The sequence below is a fragment of the Anticarsia gemmatalis genome, chromosome 23 (genome assembly GCF_050436995.1).
Source record: "Anticarsia gemmatalis isolate Benzon Research Colony breed Stoneville strain chromosome 23, ilAntGemm2 primary, whole genome shotgun sequence".
NCBI classification, from domain to species: Eukaryota; Metazoa; Arthropoda; class Insecta; order Lepidoptera; family Erebidae; genus Anticarsia; species Anticarsia gemmatalis.
This window is the reverse complement of record NC_134767.1, coordinates 2,850,233-2,871,213: the sequence shown is the minus strand read 5'-3', so window position 1 is coordinate 2,871,213 and position 20,981 is coordinate 2,850,233. Positions and strand designations below refer to the sequence as shown.

Sequence of the window (20,981 nt, the reverse complement as noted above, 5' to 3'; positions counted from 1 at the left end):
GATCTTTGAAGTTCCAAGGGAATGAATGGGGAGAATTTAATTAGTACTTGTTGCTTTAAGATATTGTTCTGGATTGTTGAAGAGAAAATATTTAATGAATAAGTTCAAGAACTGAGACGATGTTTGGAATGCGATTGAGTTATTGGTCTTTTTCTGCGCTAATTTTAGCTGTTTATTTTGTTTTTAGAAGCAATGCTCATTTCGTTGTCAATTATGGCTATAATTGTACTTTAATAGATTGTCGTGATAAATAATGTGCAAACGAAATAAAATAACTAATAGGTCTCTGGACGAGTAGTGGTGGGACGGTAGTGGGCTATAAAAAAAATGAGTGAATTTAAAGATTCATGGAAATTTTGACCTTTAAATGTGAAACAATAATAATTATAAATATTTTTTTATTCTTTAAAATACTCCGCTTTCTCTAAAACTTGATGATAAAGGTTCAACAATCCAACGATTAACACCATTGATTGAAAGATTAGTTAACACCATTCGGTTCATTTTGGCATAGGCCATCCTCCCAGGAAAAATCAACTAGTAGGTAACACTACGATCTTTAAAAACAATATAAATCCGACTTACCAACAACAGTCAAATGCACTCTCCTGACCAACGGCGGGTGTGTAGAGATCTGACACTCGTAGAACCCTTCATCTCTTTCACTGACGTACTGAATGAGGAGACGCCAGTCGTTAGGGTGCTCGAAGGCGAGGGAGTAGCGAGAGTCAGCCGAGTAAGTGTGGCGACCGAAGGAAAGGAGGTGGAGCTCTTCACCGCGACGACGTACCCAGGATATCTGAAATAGAGATGAGTTTTAAAATATTTATTCCATGATAATTAGAGACAAAACGAAGAGCTCGTGACTAAGTAACAACAGCGGATCGATCTATTAGGTTAAGCTACGCTTGCCGAGGTTGTTGTGTAGATGAGTGACCACATTAGGCATCCCGGCTGTCCTTTTTAAAGATCTTTGACAGTCGTTACCAATAGTCGGAAGATTAAGACTCTGAAAACCAGTCTTACCAAGGGGTATCGTTTTTTAACCTGAACCGAGGAAACCGGGATGTGGAGGACCGATAGGCAGTCGCTCCATGTAAAATACTGGTATTCAGCTGCATCCGATAAGACAGGAAGCTGACTCCAACATATTATGTAGTTGCAAAAAAGGCTAGACCGTTTTCGCATTACTCGGTGAGATATAGAGACTATCGATTTGAATCAATTTAAACGGCACACCAACTTTATGTCCCCTTCACAGTAGCAACACTAAAGTCATTGTCCTTTAATAAATCCTTTTGAAAAGCTTATTAGCCACTTAATAGTAAACTCAAGAAAAATACCGCTGCCAAATTAGTTAATTTTCTACTAAAATCCCACATGAATACTCGCTAGAACTATAAAGCCGTCTCGTTTAGACACAAAATATACACAAGATGACAATCATTCACTATAATGTTTGGTTTGACTTTCAAAAGAGTAATTAAACTTTGTATTGCCATATTAGGAGTTGTAAAGAGAAATCACTTTTGAGTAGTCTAGTTTTGTGTTATCCTCCCACGTAAGTGGAGAGTTTGTACATAAAGCAAACATACAAATAACTTTTCAAAGTTATGCATACATACATAGTATCACGCCTGTTATACCCGAAGGTGTAGGCAGAGACGTTACTCACAGGTGTCGGACCGACGTAAGAAGCGAGCCAGTAGCCTTTTACCTCTGGCCTACTATTTAGAGATATTCTAATACAAGTTAGTCAAGACCAATATTTTAGTCAGTTTTCTCCTCCCAGGAATCGAACCCGAGACCTCATAATCAGCAGATACACCGCCGACCGCGCCACGAGGCAGCTGAAATAAATTTTAAATTCTCAATTTTTTTAAGACTTTTTTATTTCCGTCTCCGAATTGATAATGCAAATAGAAACTAATAATCAACACAACCACTAAATCAACTACGCATTATATCTCAACTGTTAGATATTCACGGTACAATCAACTTGTGTGTGTGTGTGTGTGCGTCTTAACCGCGAAGGCTTACCGCATAGATACGAACTGATAACGGACGCTCGGTCGACCGCAAATATTTCGTATAGCTATCATAGAAGTTTAGTATGTATTCATGAGGTCGTGAAGGGTTTAGATATTGTTTTTTAATACAATATATAGAAGATGACCTGTCACGTGATTTTTAGCAGAGTATTTCAGTTTGGGATTTAGAATTTTTTCAGAGTAGTTATAGGCAAAGGGTGCTGATACATTTTTAATACTTAATTTTTCAATTTCTGTTAATGTACCTCTGTAAATTCCTTTTAAATTTGTGGAAAAAGGCGGGTGCAATATAAGGTAGCGAAATGTAAAAAAAAACAAAACAAATTGAATATTTTTCATGGCTCGAAACTTTGTGGTTTGGCTTTCATAGAACATGAAAAATCACAAAAACAAGATCATTGACTATGATTTATGAAAACTACTCTATCCGAAACATAGATGGCGCTGTACTAAGAAATGTTTCATTCGTAACTACCCTCACCTGCATTAAAACTATCTTACAGTCGACTCAAAGAATCCTGATAAAGTGTATCTCGCCTGTTTATCATATGAAAGCTAAGTAAAGCTGCAGTTCGGAGCAATAGCCCCGAGCCACTTACAGCAATAATGAACAAGTCTGAGTTATTGCGATAGTCGGCGAAGTTTTAAGATGTTTTGTTGCTAACTGATCAGTTGAAGATTATAGTTTGAAATCGTATTTCGAGTGGGTATTAGAATTGTGATAGATGAAATTGCAACGCATTTGTAATGCCGAATGATTTATCTTAGGCATGATGTCATAATATATCATGCTGAAACAATACTGCATTTTGGACAAGAATAATTGGTGCTGTCGATGCGTAAGAGCATTAGTCTCTATCCCAAATGTTATTTAAATCATTGTCTACTTTATTTTTCATCACATTTTTTTAGTTCCTTTACTTGTTTGTTTGTTTGTCGTATGGTTAGTGATCAACCTTCTGTCAAAGTTGTTCAAGCCGCCTGAGAGGCCTTTGACATGGCTTAACGACTGTTATCTTAGTAGACAGCAGCCGGGACCGACTTTTTACGTGCCCTCCGAAGCACGGAGACGCCCAGCTCTAATACCACTATGCGGTCACCCATCTATGGAATGACCGCGCCAACGGTTGCTTAACCCACAGATCATTTGCCGACTGGTGAGCGCAGCTATGGGCGCCTCGTTCCTTTACTTAAGTAAGTTTTGAGTTTATTGGATGTATGAATGTGAATGAAGCTAGCAAAGTTTGTAAGGCGTACCATGTGGCGACTTTTGGTCTATTTCTACCGCTATGAAGAAAAAGGCCTGATTTTATGTACATTTGTATGTATGTACTTCTTGTTTCTTAACGTCATTGTTTATTTTATCCCAATAGACTTAATTCATTCACCCCTATTTCATTAAAGAGCCATTGTACTGCAGTGGAGCAGCATTTGATTCATTGGGACATAATTTTTTGACATACTTGACTATACAAAGACCAAAAAATAATTGTGTACGTCAACAATATTCTTAACGATAATACTTGTAGATAAGCCTATTGACTCCTCGTGTAAATAGGCTTATCTCTCTCTCAAGAGTATTTAGTTAAACAGTACCTAACACATACGTTAATTTTATTACACGTTTGTTCGTCACCTATGTTTGAACATCCAAGAATAGTTTGAACACGACGGTAATCATCAAATTGGGAATTTACATCGTATTTGCGATAAAATCATCAAACCGTAAGCTACATAGAACGTTTGCTCTCCACAATTTCAGTAATAACTGGACTGTGTATCGATGAGAACAGTGTTTACATTTCTGCGTTACTTTAGTACATGATTGCAAACTATTGCCTGTATGCATAACAATGCAATATAAACGGGTCTTTCCTAAAATGGAAATTCTAGGTATTGGTGTTTTTTTAATCTTTGTATTGGTATATTTTTGTGTTTCAAAATATGAACGTCGAAATTTAATTCACGTATTAAATTAAACAATAAAGAAAAATAATTAGTATAATGACATATCTTTATATATATAATTCTTCTGTAAGTGTGTATGTCACTGAACTTCTCTTAAACGACTGGACCGATTTGGTGAAATTGTTTGTGGGTGTTCAAGGGGATCTGAAAATGGTTTAGATTCACAATTTTGTCTGCTGGACATTGGACAATGTTTTTTTAATTAATTTTTAATTTATTACACAGGACAACGTCTGTCGGGTCCGCTAGTTTTAAATATTTATGTACCTTGCGTCTGATCGTCATGATCACCATCGTTACCCTTATGTTGCAGAAGATTTGGTAAGTAATACAATATGTAGAACAAACTTGTTATTCTTTTTTTATTTTACCCGTGATTGACCCACTGCTGGGCAAGGGTCTCATCCCGAACGATGAAACTGTTAGGCTTTAAGTCAATCACGCTGGCAAAATATTAGTTGCAGTAATAAAATAATAAAAAAGCACTGGTCTACTCACCGTCTTTTCCCCAAGATCATGGACTCTGCAGTGCAGATGTACGCGACTGCCGAGCTGAGCAGTCACATTGTTAGTGGAAGCATCGTCTTCGAAGAAAGGCAGAGGTTCAGAGGTAGTAGTAGAAACGTCCTCGTCGTGGTCCTCGTATGTCTCCGTGAAGACCTCGGACCAGAAGGGGCCGTTGATGACCTTTTTGTCACCGGTTTTGAAATCTGTTGAAGAAAATAACGGTAAGATTATGGAAAAAAATACAACTATTATCTGTCTACTCAATTTTATATAGATTAAAGAATTTAAGTGATAAGTTCTATGATGGATGAATGATAGGTTAAACGTATGACACCGTTCACTTTTACGTCTGACAAAAAAGAAGTCTAGTAGACAACCTTAGTCTGTGAATAGCAGAGATACTGCGAAGGGGCTAAAAGTGAAAACCGAATTCCCCTGATCCTAATTTATCGATCAACTGATAGGCATTTAAAATTATATTTGAAGAGAATTTCTTTACGAAAAATATGCTGCTTAAGCTATAAATTTTTCGATAGAGCCCCTATAATATGTAAAACCAATTTGTACCAACAAAACCTTCGCAAAATTTCAAGTGTTTCTTTCCAAGCAGACGTTTTTTTACCTAATTCCAATTACTTTCTCCCCTTATTTACATTTACATAGAAAATGTTTAAACAAGCTCTATCTACCGACGCACATATTTCCCAAATTAGAACAATATTTAAACCCAACGGGATGGAGAGGATTTTTTCTCGAAAAAGGTTACAAGTTACAGAGAAAACGTCGAAAGCTTAAAAGAAATCCAGTTAATTAGTAATTAGGGTGACTTTTCCTTCAATGTTAAGGGACACATTGGGAAGAATTAGGAGGGATCGTTACACTGTTTGCCAAGTAAGATGTCTCTGATGTAAGACTGGAATTTTCTACCAAAATTTGCTTAGAGTGAAAATGTTTGAAAGAATTTTGCTGTAATAGCACCGAGTCTAGAAATATTTTGGCTTCCTAAAGTGACTTAACCGGAACTTTTCTTTTACTAAAAATATAAATTTAAATCTTAAAAACTTTCAGTCTGGCTTTTGAAACTTGATATTACTGATTTACTGCCTATAAACTAGCAGATTTAGAACCAAGATTAAAAAGAAATCAGAATATGGTAACGAATATTGATGCGATAGGAAAATACTGCTGATGCATAGAAAGAATTTTGCATGCGTCAGCATTAAAATTCGGGTGCATGCATTTTAAAGGTGATTTGTGATCTTTATCTGTCTATGTGTCTCGCTGACTACACTAAATTACATATCACTACATAACTAGAAGGACACATACTAGTTCGATCACAAAATCTTTCAATTTAGATGAAACCGAAACCAAAACCATATAATCCAAACATAATTAATATAAATTGAAATTAGCATGCTAACATATTAACTATGCCAAACGCAAAAACATCGCGTTAGTTCAACTATGAGTGAAATTAGTATAATGTTGTGTTAAATTACATTTACAATATGTGTACTTTATGCGAACATTAGCTTGTAATATATGCCGTTGTTTCGCATAATTAAATCTGTACGAGTTTAAAATATTACTACGTTCTCACGACTGATATTTGGCCACGCCAGTTTTATTAAAATTCTATTCAATTTCTATTTTAAAAGACAACTCCCGCACTAATAATTGCTTTTGTGTCGCGGGGACTTTTACAAACTTATAAACAACGGACACAAAGCACAACCAGACCCAAAACAACTATTTGTGGATCACAATTGTGGACACAAATAATTGTTCCGTGTGGGAATCGAATCAGCCAACTGTGCATGAGGAACAGAAGTACGATTCTCTACCATTACCGACTATCGACTATCGGCATGCTAGCAACAAATTTTGTACGAAAATCTTATCAACACTTTTAGCGTATCGTACAAACTGTTTTTAAAGTACGTTTTGATTGTCAAATTCTCTATACTCGATAGTACCGACGTCTGAGGAACGCGCTACAGGAAGTATTTAATGATTGTCAATTTTATCAATTGCACAGTACACGCATGCAGTTCTATTACTTTACTCCCATAATATAAGGAAATGGTCTCTGACACGACCGGTGAAAGGACTGGACCGGTCAGAGGACCGACAGCTTTACGTGCTTTTCGAGACATGGAGATCTGCGACCTGAACTTTCATACATCGAGAATCTCTTGACAGAAAATTCCGGGAGTTATCTTTTTGTGTCCGTTTTGTATGTATGTTTGTTAAAGTACCGCGACAGTTAAACATTATAGTGACTTTTTTAAGAAAGATAACGGGTAAACCGGAATTGTGGAGTCGTAAAAACGCGCAAGCTCAAATCCAGCGAATAAAAGGGGATGGAAGATCCCGGTAAGTAATTGAAGATATTCGTTAGGCAATAAATAATAAAATATAGGTAGTGTAATAAATCTAGCGAATGCCGTAGACTAAAGTTATTTATGAGGTACAGAAAATATTTGCGAACAAATACACGTTCTAATTAAGAAAACCTTTTGGATAAATATAAAGAAATTATAAAAGGTTTTTTTACCTTTAGGCTTTATTAATATTTCTAAGAATAAACTTCAAGGCCGGTTCTATACATATTCTATCCATTTTTTTTAACGTATGGTCATTGGCTAACCCAGTTTCAAATCACCCTAAGATCAATTACGACTGTTATTTTAAATGAAAAGAACCTCTCTACCACCGGCTAACTATCAAGAAATTACAATAAGTATGTATTTAGAAGTAATTAAGTGTGTTTATCAGTTATTTGATCTCCATAGTAAAAGCTCTGCTTAGTTTGGAATCCGTGTGTAAGTTATCTAATTATCAAACAATACATATTTAATAATATGTTTCTTGGTATATTCCTAAAAATTATTAACAGAAAACGATGCTCCGAAAACACGCCGTCCCAAAACATTGAAATATGAAGCCATCCTCCTTTTTACTGAATCATCGTAACGCAATATCCGGGCCAAAAAGGTTAACCCGGCTGTCCTAATGTTTCACACCATCGATTAACCGGTGTATTGGACCGGATTGACCGGGCAGATTATTTAGTTATTATAAGGAAAACCGTGATTGGTAAAATCAATTAATGGGATTGTTTTGGTTGGTAGAACGATTCTGTGGGTTGAGTCAGGAAATAAGGATTTTGGAGCGAAAACATTTTGTGGCTAAATTAACTTATTAGGTCAGTCTAGCTGTAGATTTTCTTTATACGGTTGGTAGGATGACTCATTTGAAATGGTCATAAACGTTTTGAAACTGAACTTATTAAATAATTATCTTAATAGTACGAAAACCATTGCTAAATCGCATATTTCATTCCATGAAATATTAATCAAGTAATCAGTGGATTTATAAAATAACAGTTTTGTGTGAATTATCTGCAAAATGGAAGTATAAAGTAAACTCCTGTTTAGGAACTAAATGGTCTAAAAGTAGCAATAACACGTATTTAACTATGACTGTGTGTATTCGTAATCGAATACCAAACCGTGCCACACACTACTTAACCGTGTATAAACTGCGCCAAGAACGATTTGCGCCATAGCCATTTTTTGCCTTCCTCCGCCGGCTCTTATCGGTATCGGACGTGTGTTTGTTGCGGTAGCGATTTTATTCCTAAATTCATTTACTAAATTCTCATTGGTCAAGACACGAAGTTACGATTCCTTGTCTCTCAAGTGGAATTTAAACCAGTGACCCCACCTACTGGGCGGACCTAGAGCAGGACAGCGGCTGTGAGTGAGTTACATCTTTTGATTTATACGTTTTCCGAAGAAACAATCACTAATGACTCTCAAAAAGCGAAGCTGTTGAAAGTCAGGCTCGAACCGGCGACGCATCAGCGCAGTTCATATGCACTAACGACCACGCCACCAACGCATTGACGCGGCGCGCCAATTTGGCGACCACTATCACCTACGTACTCTATTTACTTATACAGCTAATAGGTGTCGCTACCAGTACTATTTGTTTACATTGAAACTTGGAACATCCATAAACTCCTACTCTTCAAAAATGCCACGCGTCCAAAAATCACCACAGTCTACGAACATAAGTGAAGCACATTCAGAACCGAATGTAGCGGCTATAAGCGCTTGTGAAACAGTGGATCCTATCAATGTAACTTCTAGAGCAAAGCGTTTACGCCGAGAGGTCTCATTCACACACTCTACTGAGATAGAAGAATTAAAAGAAATGTTACTTGCCTGGAAAAATGACCAAGCTGCGATACTGGGTGAACATTCTACAACATTAAAAACAATAGTTTCAGAGATAGCTGATTTAAAAACACAATCATTCCAAATTCAGAAATCTAACTCTGACATAGAGAAAGCAATGGAGTACTTCAATAACACTTTTGAAGACATGCAACGTAGAATTACCGACCTAGAAAAAGAGCGTACCTTCTACAAAACGGCATTTGAGGGCTTAGAACTGAAATTGAAGGATATTGAGCACAGGTCACGCTCCTCAAGTATTGAAGTTCGGAACATACCATATAAGGAAACGGAATCGATTGAGGAACTACAGAATATTGTAATCCAGATAGGATCTAAGATACAATCTAACGTGCAGCCTGCAGAAATTAGAGACATATATCGGCTGCCAGGAAAACCAAACACCAGTAGGCCGATTATTGCAGAATTTTCGTCAGTACTGATAAAAAATCGTTACATATCTTCCGTACGATCTTACAATAAAAATCGAGACAGAGAAAATAAGCTCAACTCTTCACATCTAGGCTTGAAGTGTGAAAACCGGCCAATTTATATCAGCGACCACTTGTCTTTATCTGCTAAAAAAATATTCTACATTGCAAGAGACTTTGCCAATAAACACAATTATAAGTTCTGTTGGTGTAAAAACGATAAGATATTTTTGCGTAAAACTGAGGGTGAGAAACAGATTTATATAAAATCTGAAAAATGCCTTGAAGAACTGTTAAAACCACAATGACTAAATTCTTTTAAATACTGTTTTAGTCTCTTTCAGTCACTGATTTGCTATTTTTATAAGTTACTCTATTTGTCTAGTTTTTCTAATAATTTTAAGATTTTATACTTTTTTAAACACAATCATGATCTGATTAACACAACTTCCACATCCAACTACAACACATCAACTCAAAACATCACTCTGTTAAATCTGTCACCTACCATACACACAACTAACCTACTCACCCTATACCTCACATATACTGCATACACAGTAAATAATTATGAAAATACCAAGTGCTTACCAGTATCAATAAAACCTATGATAAACAATATTACCATGTACATATTGATCTTTCATTTTGCGTTCCTTAATAATATAAATATGGTTAATCAAATTAACGAACTCACACAGGATTTAGAGTCCATCGAAGACTCTAAATCTTATAAAACTAAATATATAATACTCAAAACATCACAATATACAGTCACACAAATATCAATTTCAATACATACAATCTATTTAAACTTCAACATACTTATCCACCCTTACTTACCGTCCTCTCCACCATCATCGTACAATCATTCAATACTCATAAGTGCATTCAATCATCAACTTTCAACATATATCCCTACCTTTTTATTTGTGAACTTCCGCTATCAACTGCATAAATCAACCCTGCTTTGTATACTTTTAAAACTTAAAATTCGATAACTTTCAAGATCTACACAATGACTTAGATCACATTTCAGTGGCTCATTCATCGGTTTGTATAATTGAGGATTGCCCTAACATAGCTCGCTCGCATGGGGAATCACTGACACTTCTCTGTCAAAATATCAGGAGCATCAATAAAAATTTTGATGGTTTACTCAGTCTTGTAGAAAGAAGCAACGTATCATGGGATCTCTTGATTCTCACAGAATGCTGGTTACAAAACTCACCTCAATTACCACCAATACCTGGGTACTCTTCCGCTGCAACCAGTAGACTAAGTTCACAGAATGAAGGGGTAGTAGTGTACTACAGTAACAATCTTCAGATCTCTTCCTCTGAACCCCTTGTTCTAGATGCAAACTGCTTAGCTATTACGATAAATAACGACACGGTAGTGATAGCCATCTATCGCTCCCCTTCGAATCAAAACGTTTCATCGTTTATGACTTCGTTAAATGAGATTCTTGAATCCTACAAATCCTTTAAAAACATTATATTAACGGGTGATATTAATATCGATATCTCAGAAACTAATAACGACTCTCGCTCTTATGATTATCTCAATATGATGGCGTATCACGGAATGTTACCTGCTCACACACTTTACACGAGACTCAATCGCTCCTGTCTTGATCACTTAATATTAAAAACCAAATTACGAGCTTTTTGTTATGTAGCAAATACTTCTATCACCGATCATGACACACTCCTATTTTTTCTCTGTTCTAAACAATTCTCTAACAACTCCTCCTTTAATTACAAAACTATAAAAACCATTAATTTTGAAACTATGGAATCGGACATGATCAATACTGACTTCACCCCTGTGTATAATTACCAGGATGTAAATGAAGCAACAAATTACTTTATTAATACCATAAACACGATTATAACAGCAAACACAGTTTCAAAATCTGTGCCAAACCGTAAGAGGCTTAAAAATCCATGGATGACTCCTGGTTTACTAAAATGCCTGCGCAATAGAGACAACCTACATTTAAAACTTAAAAGCAATCCTAATAATGAAATTCTAAAACTAACATATACAAGGTACAGAAATTATTGCTGTAATTTAATCAAGAGCATAAAAATAAACTATAATAAAAACCAAATAAACAAAGCAAAGGGTAATACTAAAAAAGTCTGGGAAGCTATAAAATCTATCACGCACTCAAAAAAAGATACCTCACAACCTATTGAGCTCCTGTCGTCAATAGATCCAAAACGCTCGGTAAATGAAGTTAATTCCTACTTCGCTAATGTAGGACGATCACTCGCAGAAAAGTCATCTACTGTGTATACAACTTCTAACCCGGCTAATGATCTTCCTTATCACCAACACACACTAGCACTTTTGGAAACAGACGAGGCTGAAATGGAGCTTCTCATAATGAACCTTAAAAGTAACTGTGCAGTTGGGAACGATAATATCTCTGGCAACCTACTCAAAAAATTCAAAAACTTTTTGGTTTCACCAATTACATTCATATGTAATTTAGCTTTTAACACAGGTACATTCCCGGAAGCATTCAAAGTTGCAGAAGTTCATCCCATCCATAAAGGAGGTGACAGAGACCTTCCATACAATTACAGACCAATTTCTATTCTTCCCACGCTTTCCAAACTGCTAGAAAGATTAATGAACAATAGGCTGGTGAAATTTCTCGAACAAACCCAATTTCTGTCTCCTCGCCAATATGGCTTTCGTACTGGTCTTTCTACAACACAAGCGGTACTGGATCTTACTAACGAAGTTGTCGCTAAGCTTGACAGGAAGCAGAAGGTTGTTGGAGTCTTTCTAGATATCGCAAAGGCATTCGACACTATTTCTGTTCCTATCCTAACAGCTAAATTAGAAAAAGTTGGAATAAGAGGTAACCAGCTCTCCCTCTTCAGAAGTTATCTTACGAATAGGAAGCAGTACGTTAAAATTAGCGATTACTATAGTGAGGAACTTTCTATATCCTATGGTGTCCCCCAAGGCAGTATCCTCGGGCCTACACTATTCTTACTTTATATCAACGATCTTTGTCAGCTTCAACTTTGCAACACCACTATCTTTACTTATGCCGATGATACTGCCCTCATATCCTTCGGAGCCTCCTGGGACTCAGCATTTCAGACCGCTCAATCTAGTTTTAGTACTGTTACTGATTGGTTAGCTTCTAATAAACTCACCCTTAATGTTGATAAAACTACCTACCTCACTTTTTCATTAAAGAAACCCAATAACTTAAATTCTTCATCCAACTCTATCATTGCCCACTCCAGTAATCCTCATTGTCATCGTTCATGTAACTGTCCCTCTCTATCCCAAACAAGCTGTGTTAAATATCTGGGGATACTAATTGATGATGCCCTATCCTTCCATCAACACATAGACCTACTTACGATTAGAGTGCGGAAACTAATCTATATCTTCAAAACTCTTGGCCCTATAGTCGATACACAAATCCTTTACACCACTTATCTGGCTCTTTGCCAATCTATCACGCAATACTGTATCGTCGCCTGGGGAGGAGCACATAAGACTTATCTCTTAAAACTAGAACGTGCTCAAAGAGCAGTGCTAAAGGTTGGGTGGAGGCTTCCATTTCGGTTTCCAACAACAGATTTGTGCAAAAAGTGTAATATTCTCTCGGTCCGGAAACTATTTATTCTTAATCTTATTCTTATGACTCATTCTCTCACTTCTTACGACCCCGCAAAAGAAATCTCTGTACGTCGAAAACACCAAGTCCACCCACCGATTTTGGTAAAAACAAGCTTGGCCCAAAGATGTTACTACTTCCTTGGTTCTTATGTATATAATAAGGTAAACAAAATTCTAAGTCTGTATCCCATGACTAGAAAAGAGTGCAAAGCAGCAGTAACGAAATGGCTTAGTGACCTTGATTATGAAGAAACTGAACAGGTCCTTTTCATTACAAAATAATACTAAAATATTTTCAACACATTTTCTAGCATAAACGGTTCGGGCACAGAGACACATATGCACACACATACGCATTCGCACTCGAACTTGTATACGCACACACACACGCACATGCACAGGCACTCGCACAAGTACACGCGCAAACGCGCGCACACACACACACACACATACACACACACACACACACATACACACACACACATACACACACACACCACTCACATTAGTTAATCTCTTGCATTATATAACCTGTGACTTCACCATCTATAACATTCTGTAAGTACATTATTTACATCTGTGATTGTAAACCTAACTTTTGTAACCAGAAAGGAGGGAGCCTGGAGATTTGTAACACAGGTGTCAAGCCTAGTACAGACTCCAGCTCTCACTAAGGTATTAGTTTTAAGGCTTGTTATAAGTGAATTATGTACTTCACCTTTGTGAGAGATAATAAACTATTTTTTATTATTTTATTATTATTATTATTTAGTACCAAACTTCCATACTTTACCATGAAATATTGGCCCAAAATACATGTCAGCCGCCACCAATTTCCATTAGAAACGAATCAAAAATACTAAAATATCGTGATAAGCACGAGTAAATTCCTTTGGTGACGTTCTCTACAACATATATTACTTGAATATTTGAGGGCGATGGAAATTCCGGGGATTAGGCGTTTAAAACACACGATACGGTAACGACACGACTGTTGACAGACAATTAATGTGAAGATAAAGAAGTTCTATTCTTTAGTGCCACTTGTAAACTGCCTATATCATGTTTCATTCCAAAGCCTTTTGTTGTACAGCTTGAAAACCTCTTATGTGCTCCCGCAATACATGCTTAGAACACAATACAGCTTTATTTTGATTTCGTCTGAATGGCAAAATATGGTTCTAATAAGACACATTCACAGTAAGGTTTAACTTCGACTCACTTGAGAATAAGCTTCTGGTTATTTTCAAAATAAAATAGCTGTAACAAACCGACTATAGTCAACTGCACTAACCTACGGTCATTGGTATTCTAAATTCTAAATTTTGTATATGCCAATCGCGAACCCTGTAAGCAGGGTTTTCTTCTAAGTTTTTCGACTATAAGGACACTATCTAAGACGTGACATGATAAGTTGTTTCTTAAATCTTTGGATATCAAGTAGCTATTATTTAATTTCATAGTCGTATCGACATCGTATATTATAAAAACCGCCATTCTTCACGTTATTATGTGAACGAGGTTAGCTGGCACCGCTTGCCTTATTGTGTTGTTTTAGAGTTTGTTTGTATTACATAAGCATCAATGTTTAGATTTTCACGCGACGCTCAGATGTACGGGGAAATTGACGCTCTATGTGTGTCAGTGATGTTGCGAGTATTTGCACTTACTTATACGTTGTTTCAATATTTGTTCACGTAAATAACGTGCAAATTCAAAACAGAATTTATTTTGCCACTTGTTCAACCTTATATCCCTTTCATTCGCCTTTTCAGGGTTGATTTTTTGTCAAAAAAGTAGTAGTAGGAGTAAATTATTATTGATTCTGGGTTTAAAACTATCCCTTTGCTACATGTCGTCAAAATCGATGAAGGGATTTAGCCCTGATAGTTAGTTAGAGAAGAAAGTAAGACCGTTTCATAAAAACAAGATTTCTTGAAAATTCGTAGCCGATTCATTGAAAAATACATAGTTTATGTCATTTAAAATAGCATTTAAATCCTTAAATTGCTGGAAAATTCTTCTGTATTCTAAGACAGTTCTAAAAATGGTTTAAGCACTAGAAATATATAATTCTATAGAAGTTCCTTACACTGAAAACGCTTGAGACATCCCCGGAATTCTGAAGACAACTCCTAAGAAAAAGTTATTCTTAGAAGAACATCTATGACGTCACTAGTGTGTATTGCCTAAGGTTTCCATCGATTCCTTTTCATTTTATTATTGGTTCTCAATCTCAAAGGGAGTTTATTGTAATCACTATGGATACGGAATGGGGAATATTGGGATTCGCAGAATTTTATATGAGCTTCGAGATTTTGTTCGCTCATTTTTGGAATGTCTTGTTTGGTATATTACACCTTTTTTGGGGTTATAAGTAGATCCCAATTTAGGTAGGTACTTTAATAATACAGAAGAGTTGAGATTATAGCTTAAATATGGACTTGATTAAACTACTCTTTTGTACGCGATACCCAACACACTATCAATAACTATCGAGCTTTGTATAAAGTTGATAGCTAAAGATGTTTTTTAAACACGCAAGTGGCATTTATAAGTATTTTAGGAAAGTTAATAGCCAATATTTCTTCATATTGCAAGGAACAGAAACCATTTCTCACTGCAGTTTTACTAAACAATAATTTTCTGTATCATTTCCTCAACTCACATTATCATTATGAGAACATTGTTTTCCATTTACAGCAACACTTAAACAGTATTATTTGTTAGTTTCATTATTAGTTTTGTTTGTACGAAACAAGGAAAATAGTATACATTTCACGCTTCGAAGATTTTTATATTTCTTACAAGTTTTATTTAGTTTTTGACCAAGAACAACAAACCGGATTGTATGGTTTTATTTTCTTGTTAATTTTAGAATATTTATGAGTGATTTTTATAGCTCGTTACCTGTTTATTTGCCTCTACTATGCCATTTTCTACTGTCAGTACTACCGAGTATTCATTGTCTTTTAAAATGTACTTAGTATTAATTCGTACACAGCCCACTAGAAGGGCGAATCATGTTTACAAACAACATTTTCAGATAGCTAGCAAGGTGTCTAAGGTCAATGATTTTAGAAAATCGCTTTTATGTAGCAACTAACTATAAACACTTCTGCAGCGACTTGACTACAAAAACCATAGACTGATTGATGTCGCCGTAAACAATTATTTGCAGTCTTTTACGATAGCGAATAGTGTGACAATGGTGAATATGTTATATTCAAATTATATCGAATAGCCGTACGTATGGGTGTATACTGGGTTACGAGTTGACATGTGTACGATACATCTAAAAAACCCTCTATTTTATGTAGTAGCAGTCTGGTTACTACTGTTAGGCATTCAGAACTAGAATATTTAGGCTTTCGATTGACGGCCTGGCATAAATATTTTACCTACTCCTGACCTTACATGGCTTAGATTTTAAAATTTAAAGACGTGTCGAACAGTATATGCAATACCAAGTTAATCTGGGGGCACGGAAGTGCCCCCGCAAGTCGAGCAAAAAAAAGCGGCACGGCCGTACCATCCTTTTCTCGAAGCAATTCGGGCTATTTTCGACACCCCTATAATTTCGTTGTGGATAAAACAAGAAGCCTGAATTTTCAGCAACTAATCAGTCATTGTATAAACACAGTATATTTAAAATTTTAGTCAATTTGAACCAGTAGTTTAAGAATGACAACTTGTTAAAGTTCCTGAATTTTGTCACTCACTGATTCACTGATTCACTGACTCACTGACTCACTGACTCACCGATCATCAAAAGTCTAAGGTACTTCTAGCAGACTTAGAAGCTTCAAATTTAGAATACAAATAGGGTTTAGTGTCTTAGTCATGGGAAAAATTTAATATTTTCTAATTTCAGTTCAGTTTTCTAAATACGCTAACTGCAATAATGACTTTGTAATTTCATATAAATGTATAGGATTACAAGGTTACATTTGCAGTTAATGAATCATTATTACTGTAGAAAATAAAATAAATAGGTGTAGATAGGTACCTACTATATGAGGCATAACGGAAGGGGGTATAGGGTGGGTAAGGGTGTTTAGCCCATGAAACTGAACAACATTCCCTTAGGAAAATATGTTGAATTATGAAAAAAAAACGTCTTTACATACAAATTGGACTTATGTTTCCTTTACAAAAAGAAGTGAGATGCCATCAAAAACATTCTGTAAAATTCCCAAGTCTCGCCGTAAAAAGTTGTGAGATCGATATAATACCAAGTCGATTAATCTATTTAGTCTCTACTTAAAAGACCTTCTGCCTTAAGTTATTACTTATGTTATTATCATGCCAATTAAAAAAAATACGTTTAAAACAAAATAGATCGACTTGGTCATCGCAAGAAAACACAAATTCGCCATTAACATTTCGGGAGCATTGGCTTCTCTTCGTGCTGTGTAGTGTGATACAAACTAATAATCAAATCATGCGATGGCCAGGTCGGTCTATTTGTTTTAAACGTATTTTATTTTAAATTGGCATGATAATAACATACGTAATAACTTAAGGCAGAAGGTCTTTTAAGTAGAGACTAAATAAATTAATCGACTTGGTATTATATCGATCTCACAACTTTTTACGGCGAGACTTGGGAATTTTACAGAATGTTTTTGATGGCATATTGTTCTAAATATAAAATTAAATCTATGCCCTCAAATTACAGTAATTATTTTGTAAATCTAATAAATTGCAGAGTTATCACTAAGCACACTGACCTTATAGATATAGATAGACGTATAGATATAGATAGACGTATAAATAAAGATAGAAGTATAGACAAGACGTTACCTGGTATCTGAGGAGCAATAACGCATAGCGTCCTTGTGAGCACGGAGCAGAAGACCAATAGACCAGCCGACGTCATCTTGTCAGCCCCAGGAGTTTGGAGCCATAGAGTTCATCTGTCCAGCCGTCTGTGCATCTGTTGACAATATAAAATACAATTTACAAACAATTATGACAAAGAATATGGTTACTTATCACATAATGTGGTGAAGTCATCAGTTGCTTTACTTTAGTTTGTGCTACCTAAAAATTCTGACAGATATGTATGTATATAAAGCCATTTCCAAAGAGACAGCTTTCTACCAAGGCAATTTATTTAAGACAGAAAATACCATTTAACTAGAACTAAGAAGTGGTTTTTAAAAGTCTGCCACATTCTGAATTACAAACACACCCTTTATATTAAACTATATCGTTCCACTAACGTACAAAGGTATACCCCATAAAAAATAGGTTGCCGTACAAATTTTAGACGTGTGATACAACTTGCCACTTTTTTCATGATAAGGATTGCCGCTGTTGTAATAAATAGGTTCCCTTCAAATCATCAACATTGTCTTTGCAATACATTATCATATCAAACATAATAACCATATCAATATTTCAACAAAAAACAAACACACATCCAATCCGTCCAATCCTTTTGATCAAAACAAATTCGAAGAACAAAACAACGTAATTGACAAAACAATATTCCTGTAAAAATACACTTTCTTATAACAATGCTAAGAACGGATAATACGCCTATAATCCGACACAATCAGTCGAAAATTCGTATATTTCATCTTTTGTGACGGACAAAGGGAACCAAGGAGGCTTATTGACGCAAAGTCGAGATGACAAATGACGTAATTTTTGTATTTGATAAACAAAATTCTCGAAGACATGTTGGTATTTTGCTCGGAGCAATGTTCGTATTGGAACCGAAATATACTTCCGATTTCAGTGTACAACATAACAGAGATCAAATGTCACCAATTTTAATTTATCATTGAATACTTAATGGCATATTTCAGTCTTTTTTGTGAAGAAACAGTGCAGAACGTAATTTTGATCTAAGTTTTGAAACTCTATTCAATTGAAAGCACTTATAGTAAGGTAAATGATAGCGATTTCATTACATACCTAGTTACAATAAATACAGACATAATATTTTATATCGTAAATCAAAAAACGCCAACCCACAACGATCTATTCAGCAAACGTAGCAAAGTGTATAGGTAAGCAAAAACGTAGTAAGAATTATTTTCTAGAAACATCGTCGTATTTTTCTCAAAGGTCTCCGTAAACAACAATAGCACGGCTATCTGCGTCCAGGATTAAGTACTTCTTACCTCTCTAGACTTTACTTAACAATTTATATTTTACAACATTTTACTCTTGCTCATTTTTACTTTATTCACCGCTACTACAAGCGTTGGTGCATAATCTCCTAAAAGTAAGTAATAATACCTCTCGGTACGATGTGAAGCAAACCTTCCAAGAGTTTTACTAAAACTTTCTGTCTGAAGTAACAAGATAAGGGGCTTAGTTAACGAAAAACTTTCTAATTGCCTTTATCCATGATTCGCGACTCGTAATCGAATGATCTCGAACGTTATTTGATATAATGTCGTTCCATTCATTTCAGATTTCCGAACCTCGTTGGTCGAAAGTGTAATTGAGTTTTACGCAATTTTCAAATTTGATTTTTGTCGTATAGTTTCGAGTTTCGATTGCAGCAGACAAAATTGCTGTTCACATTGCTCGTGTTAAATTAATTAAAAAGTAATAGTCATATGATTTAGTATGATTGTTCTATACCGAATTATCGCCGTGCTAAAATTAGACTGCAAATTAATGCATATTGTTTGCTGCTATAAACAGGTCATAATCAATGTTTGTTTCTATAAGTATTATCTGCGTTCCATGAGCCAAACGCAGATATCGAGGTCAAACAATATTATCATTAACCAGCTAGTAATCTGTAGACTAACTTAGCGGATTATTGCAGAATTTCATATAACAGCTAGCTATGAACATTGAGAGGCAATTAATAGTTAGCTCAATATCAGTCTAGTATAACAATTATCGTTGCACGCTGCATTCGAATACAAGCTTTTTGAAGTTGACAATGGATTAATATTAGTGACATCTTTTAAATCTGAATTTATAAACCAGAAATATTTTGTAAGAGATCTTAAATTTTAAAATAGCAATTTGTCTAGCTTTGGATATGGACTGCCACTGCCTACTACCCAGCCACTAGCAAACAGTCTATAAAAAAACGTAAAATGTAGAAATATATACAAACAATACAAATGTACATTAGAAATTGAACCCGAGACCCTGCGATCAGCAAACGTAGGTATTACCGCCCAGTCTACAAAGGCAGCTTTTGTAGACTGGGTAAGTATAAAACCAGAATTTAAAATTAATTATTTTATCTCCATTTTGTTATAGCGTCACATGCTAACACAACCATCCCCTTCGTTTAAACTATTCAACCGATTTTTCCGAATGAGATGCCCAATGATCTGGTTAAGTGGTCGGCTCCTACAGGGCGCATGAAGAGTCCTAGGTTTTAAATGAACTGTCCAAGTCTGTGATTATTTAGTCGAATGGTTTCAAGGTGTGCGAGAAACCATCGAATGAATGAACTGAAAAATTATAAAGGCTTCCACGTTTACTTTTGGTAGAAGAGAATTCAGCAGGCTATGATGTTTAAGATAAAGAATCAAGTGTGTTTTGACCGGTATTCTTTGAACAAATAAAACAAACGTTTAACTTCTCTGGTGCGGAAGAAAATTTGGATTTCAATTTCATTTCGACTCAACTCACAGCAATATTTTCATAATATGTTAGCTTCTTCTTTCAGCTCAGAATTCTAAGCTTCTGGACTAACCCTGGAAAAAATCTCTACATAATTTAAGTGTTTATTATCAGTTATAAAACATTATATTGAACAAAATTATCAGCAAAAAAAATCCACCCTTTGTAGCAGCAGAAGATATCCAAGAAAATCGATCCCTTTAACGAACAGATTACCACAAGTAGAACTAACTATAATTCACTGGATCATGGAAGCCTGATGTCCAATTTACTAGCCGATAACTACCCTGTACTCTTGGGAACAACCCTTATTCACTCCACGATGAGTTGTTAACACGAACTAATTACAAATTTTCATCACCCCAGCAGCCACCAAAGAATAATGTCAGCGAAAAATATCCCTTACAGAATCAGTAGGGACAGATTTATGGACCAGGCTTTTGTCAGAAATAAATAGTTCAACGGAAAATTTGAGGTTATGTTCGATTTTTTTTTGAGGAAATACT

General features: G+C 35.6%; 1 protein-coding gene across 1 annotated transcript in view; it reads right to left on the bottom strand.

Annotated features, from left to right (window-relative positions):
• LOC142982973 (protein amalgam-like) overlaps nucleotides 1-20,981 on the bottom strand; it is a 135,394-nt gene that overhangs the window by 27,612 nt on the left and 86,801 nt on the right. The window contains exons 2-4 of the mRNA XM_076129729.1: nucleotides 17,668-17,800; nucleotides 4,518-4,729; nucleotides 586-799 (exon numbers count right to left, since the gene is read on the bottom strand). Coding sequence (XP_075985844.1) covers nucleotides 586-799; nucleotides 4,518-4,729; nucleotides 17,668-17,743 — 502 coding nt within the window. The 5' untranslated portion in view covers nucleotides 17,744-17,800. The remainder of the gene's footprint in view (nucleotides 1-585; nucleotides 800-4,517; nucleotides 4,730-17,667; nucleotides 17,801-20,981) is intronic.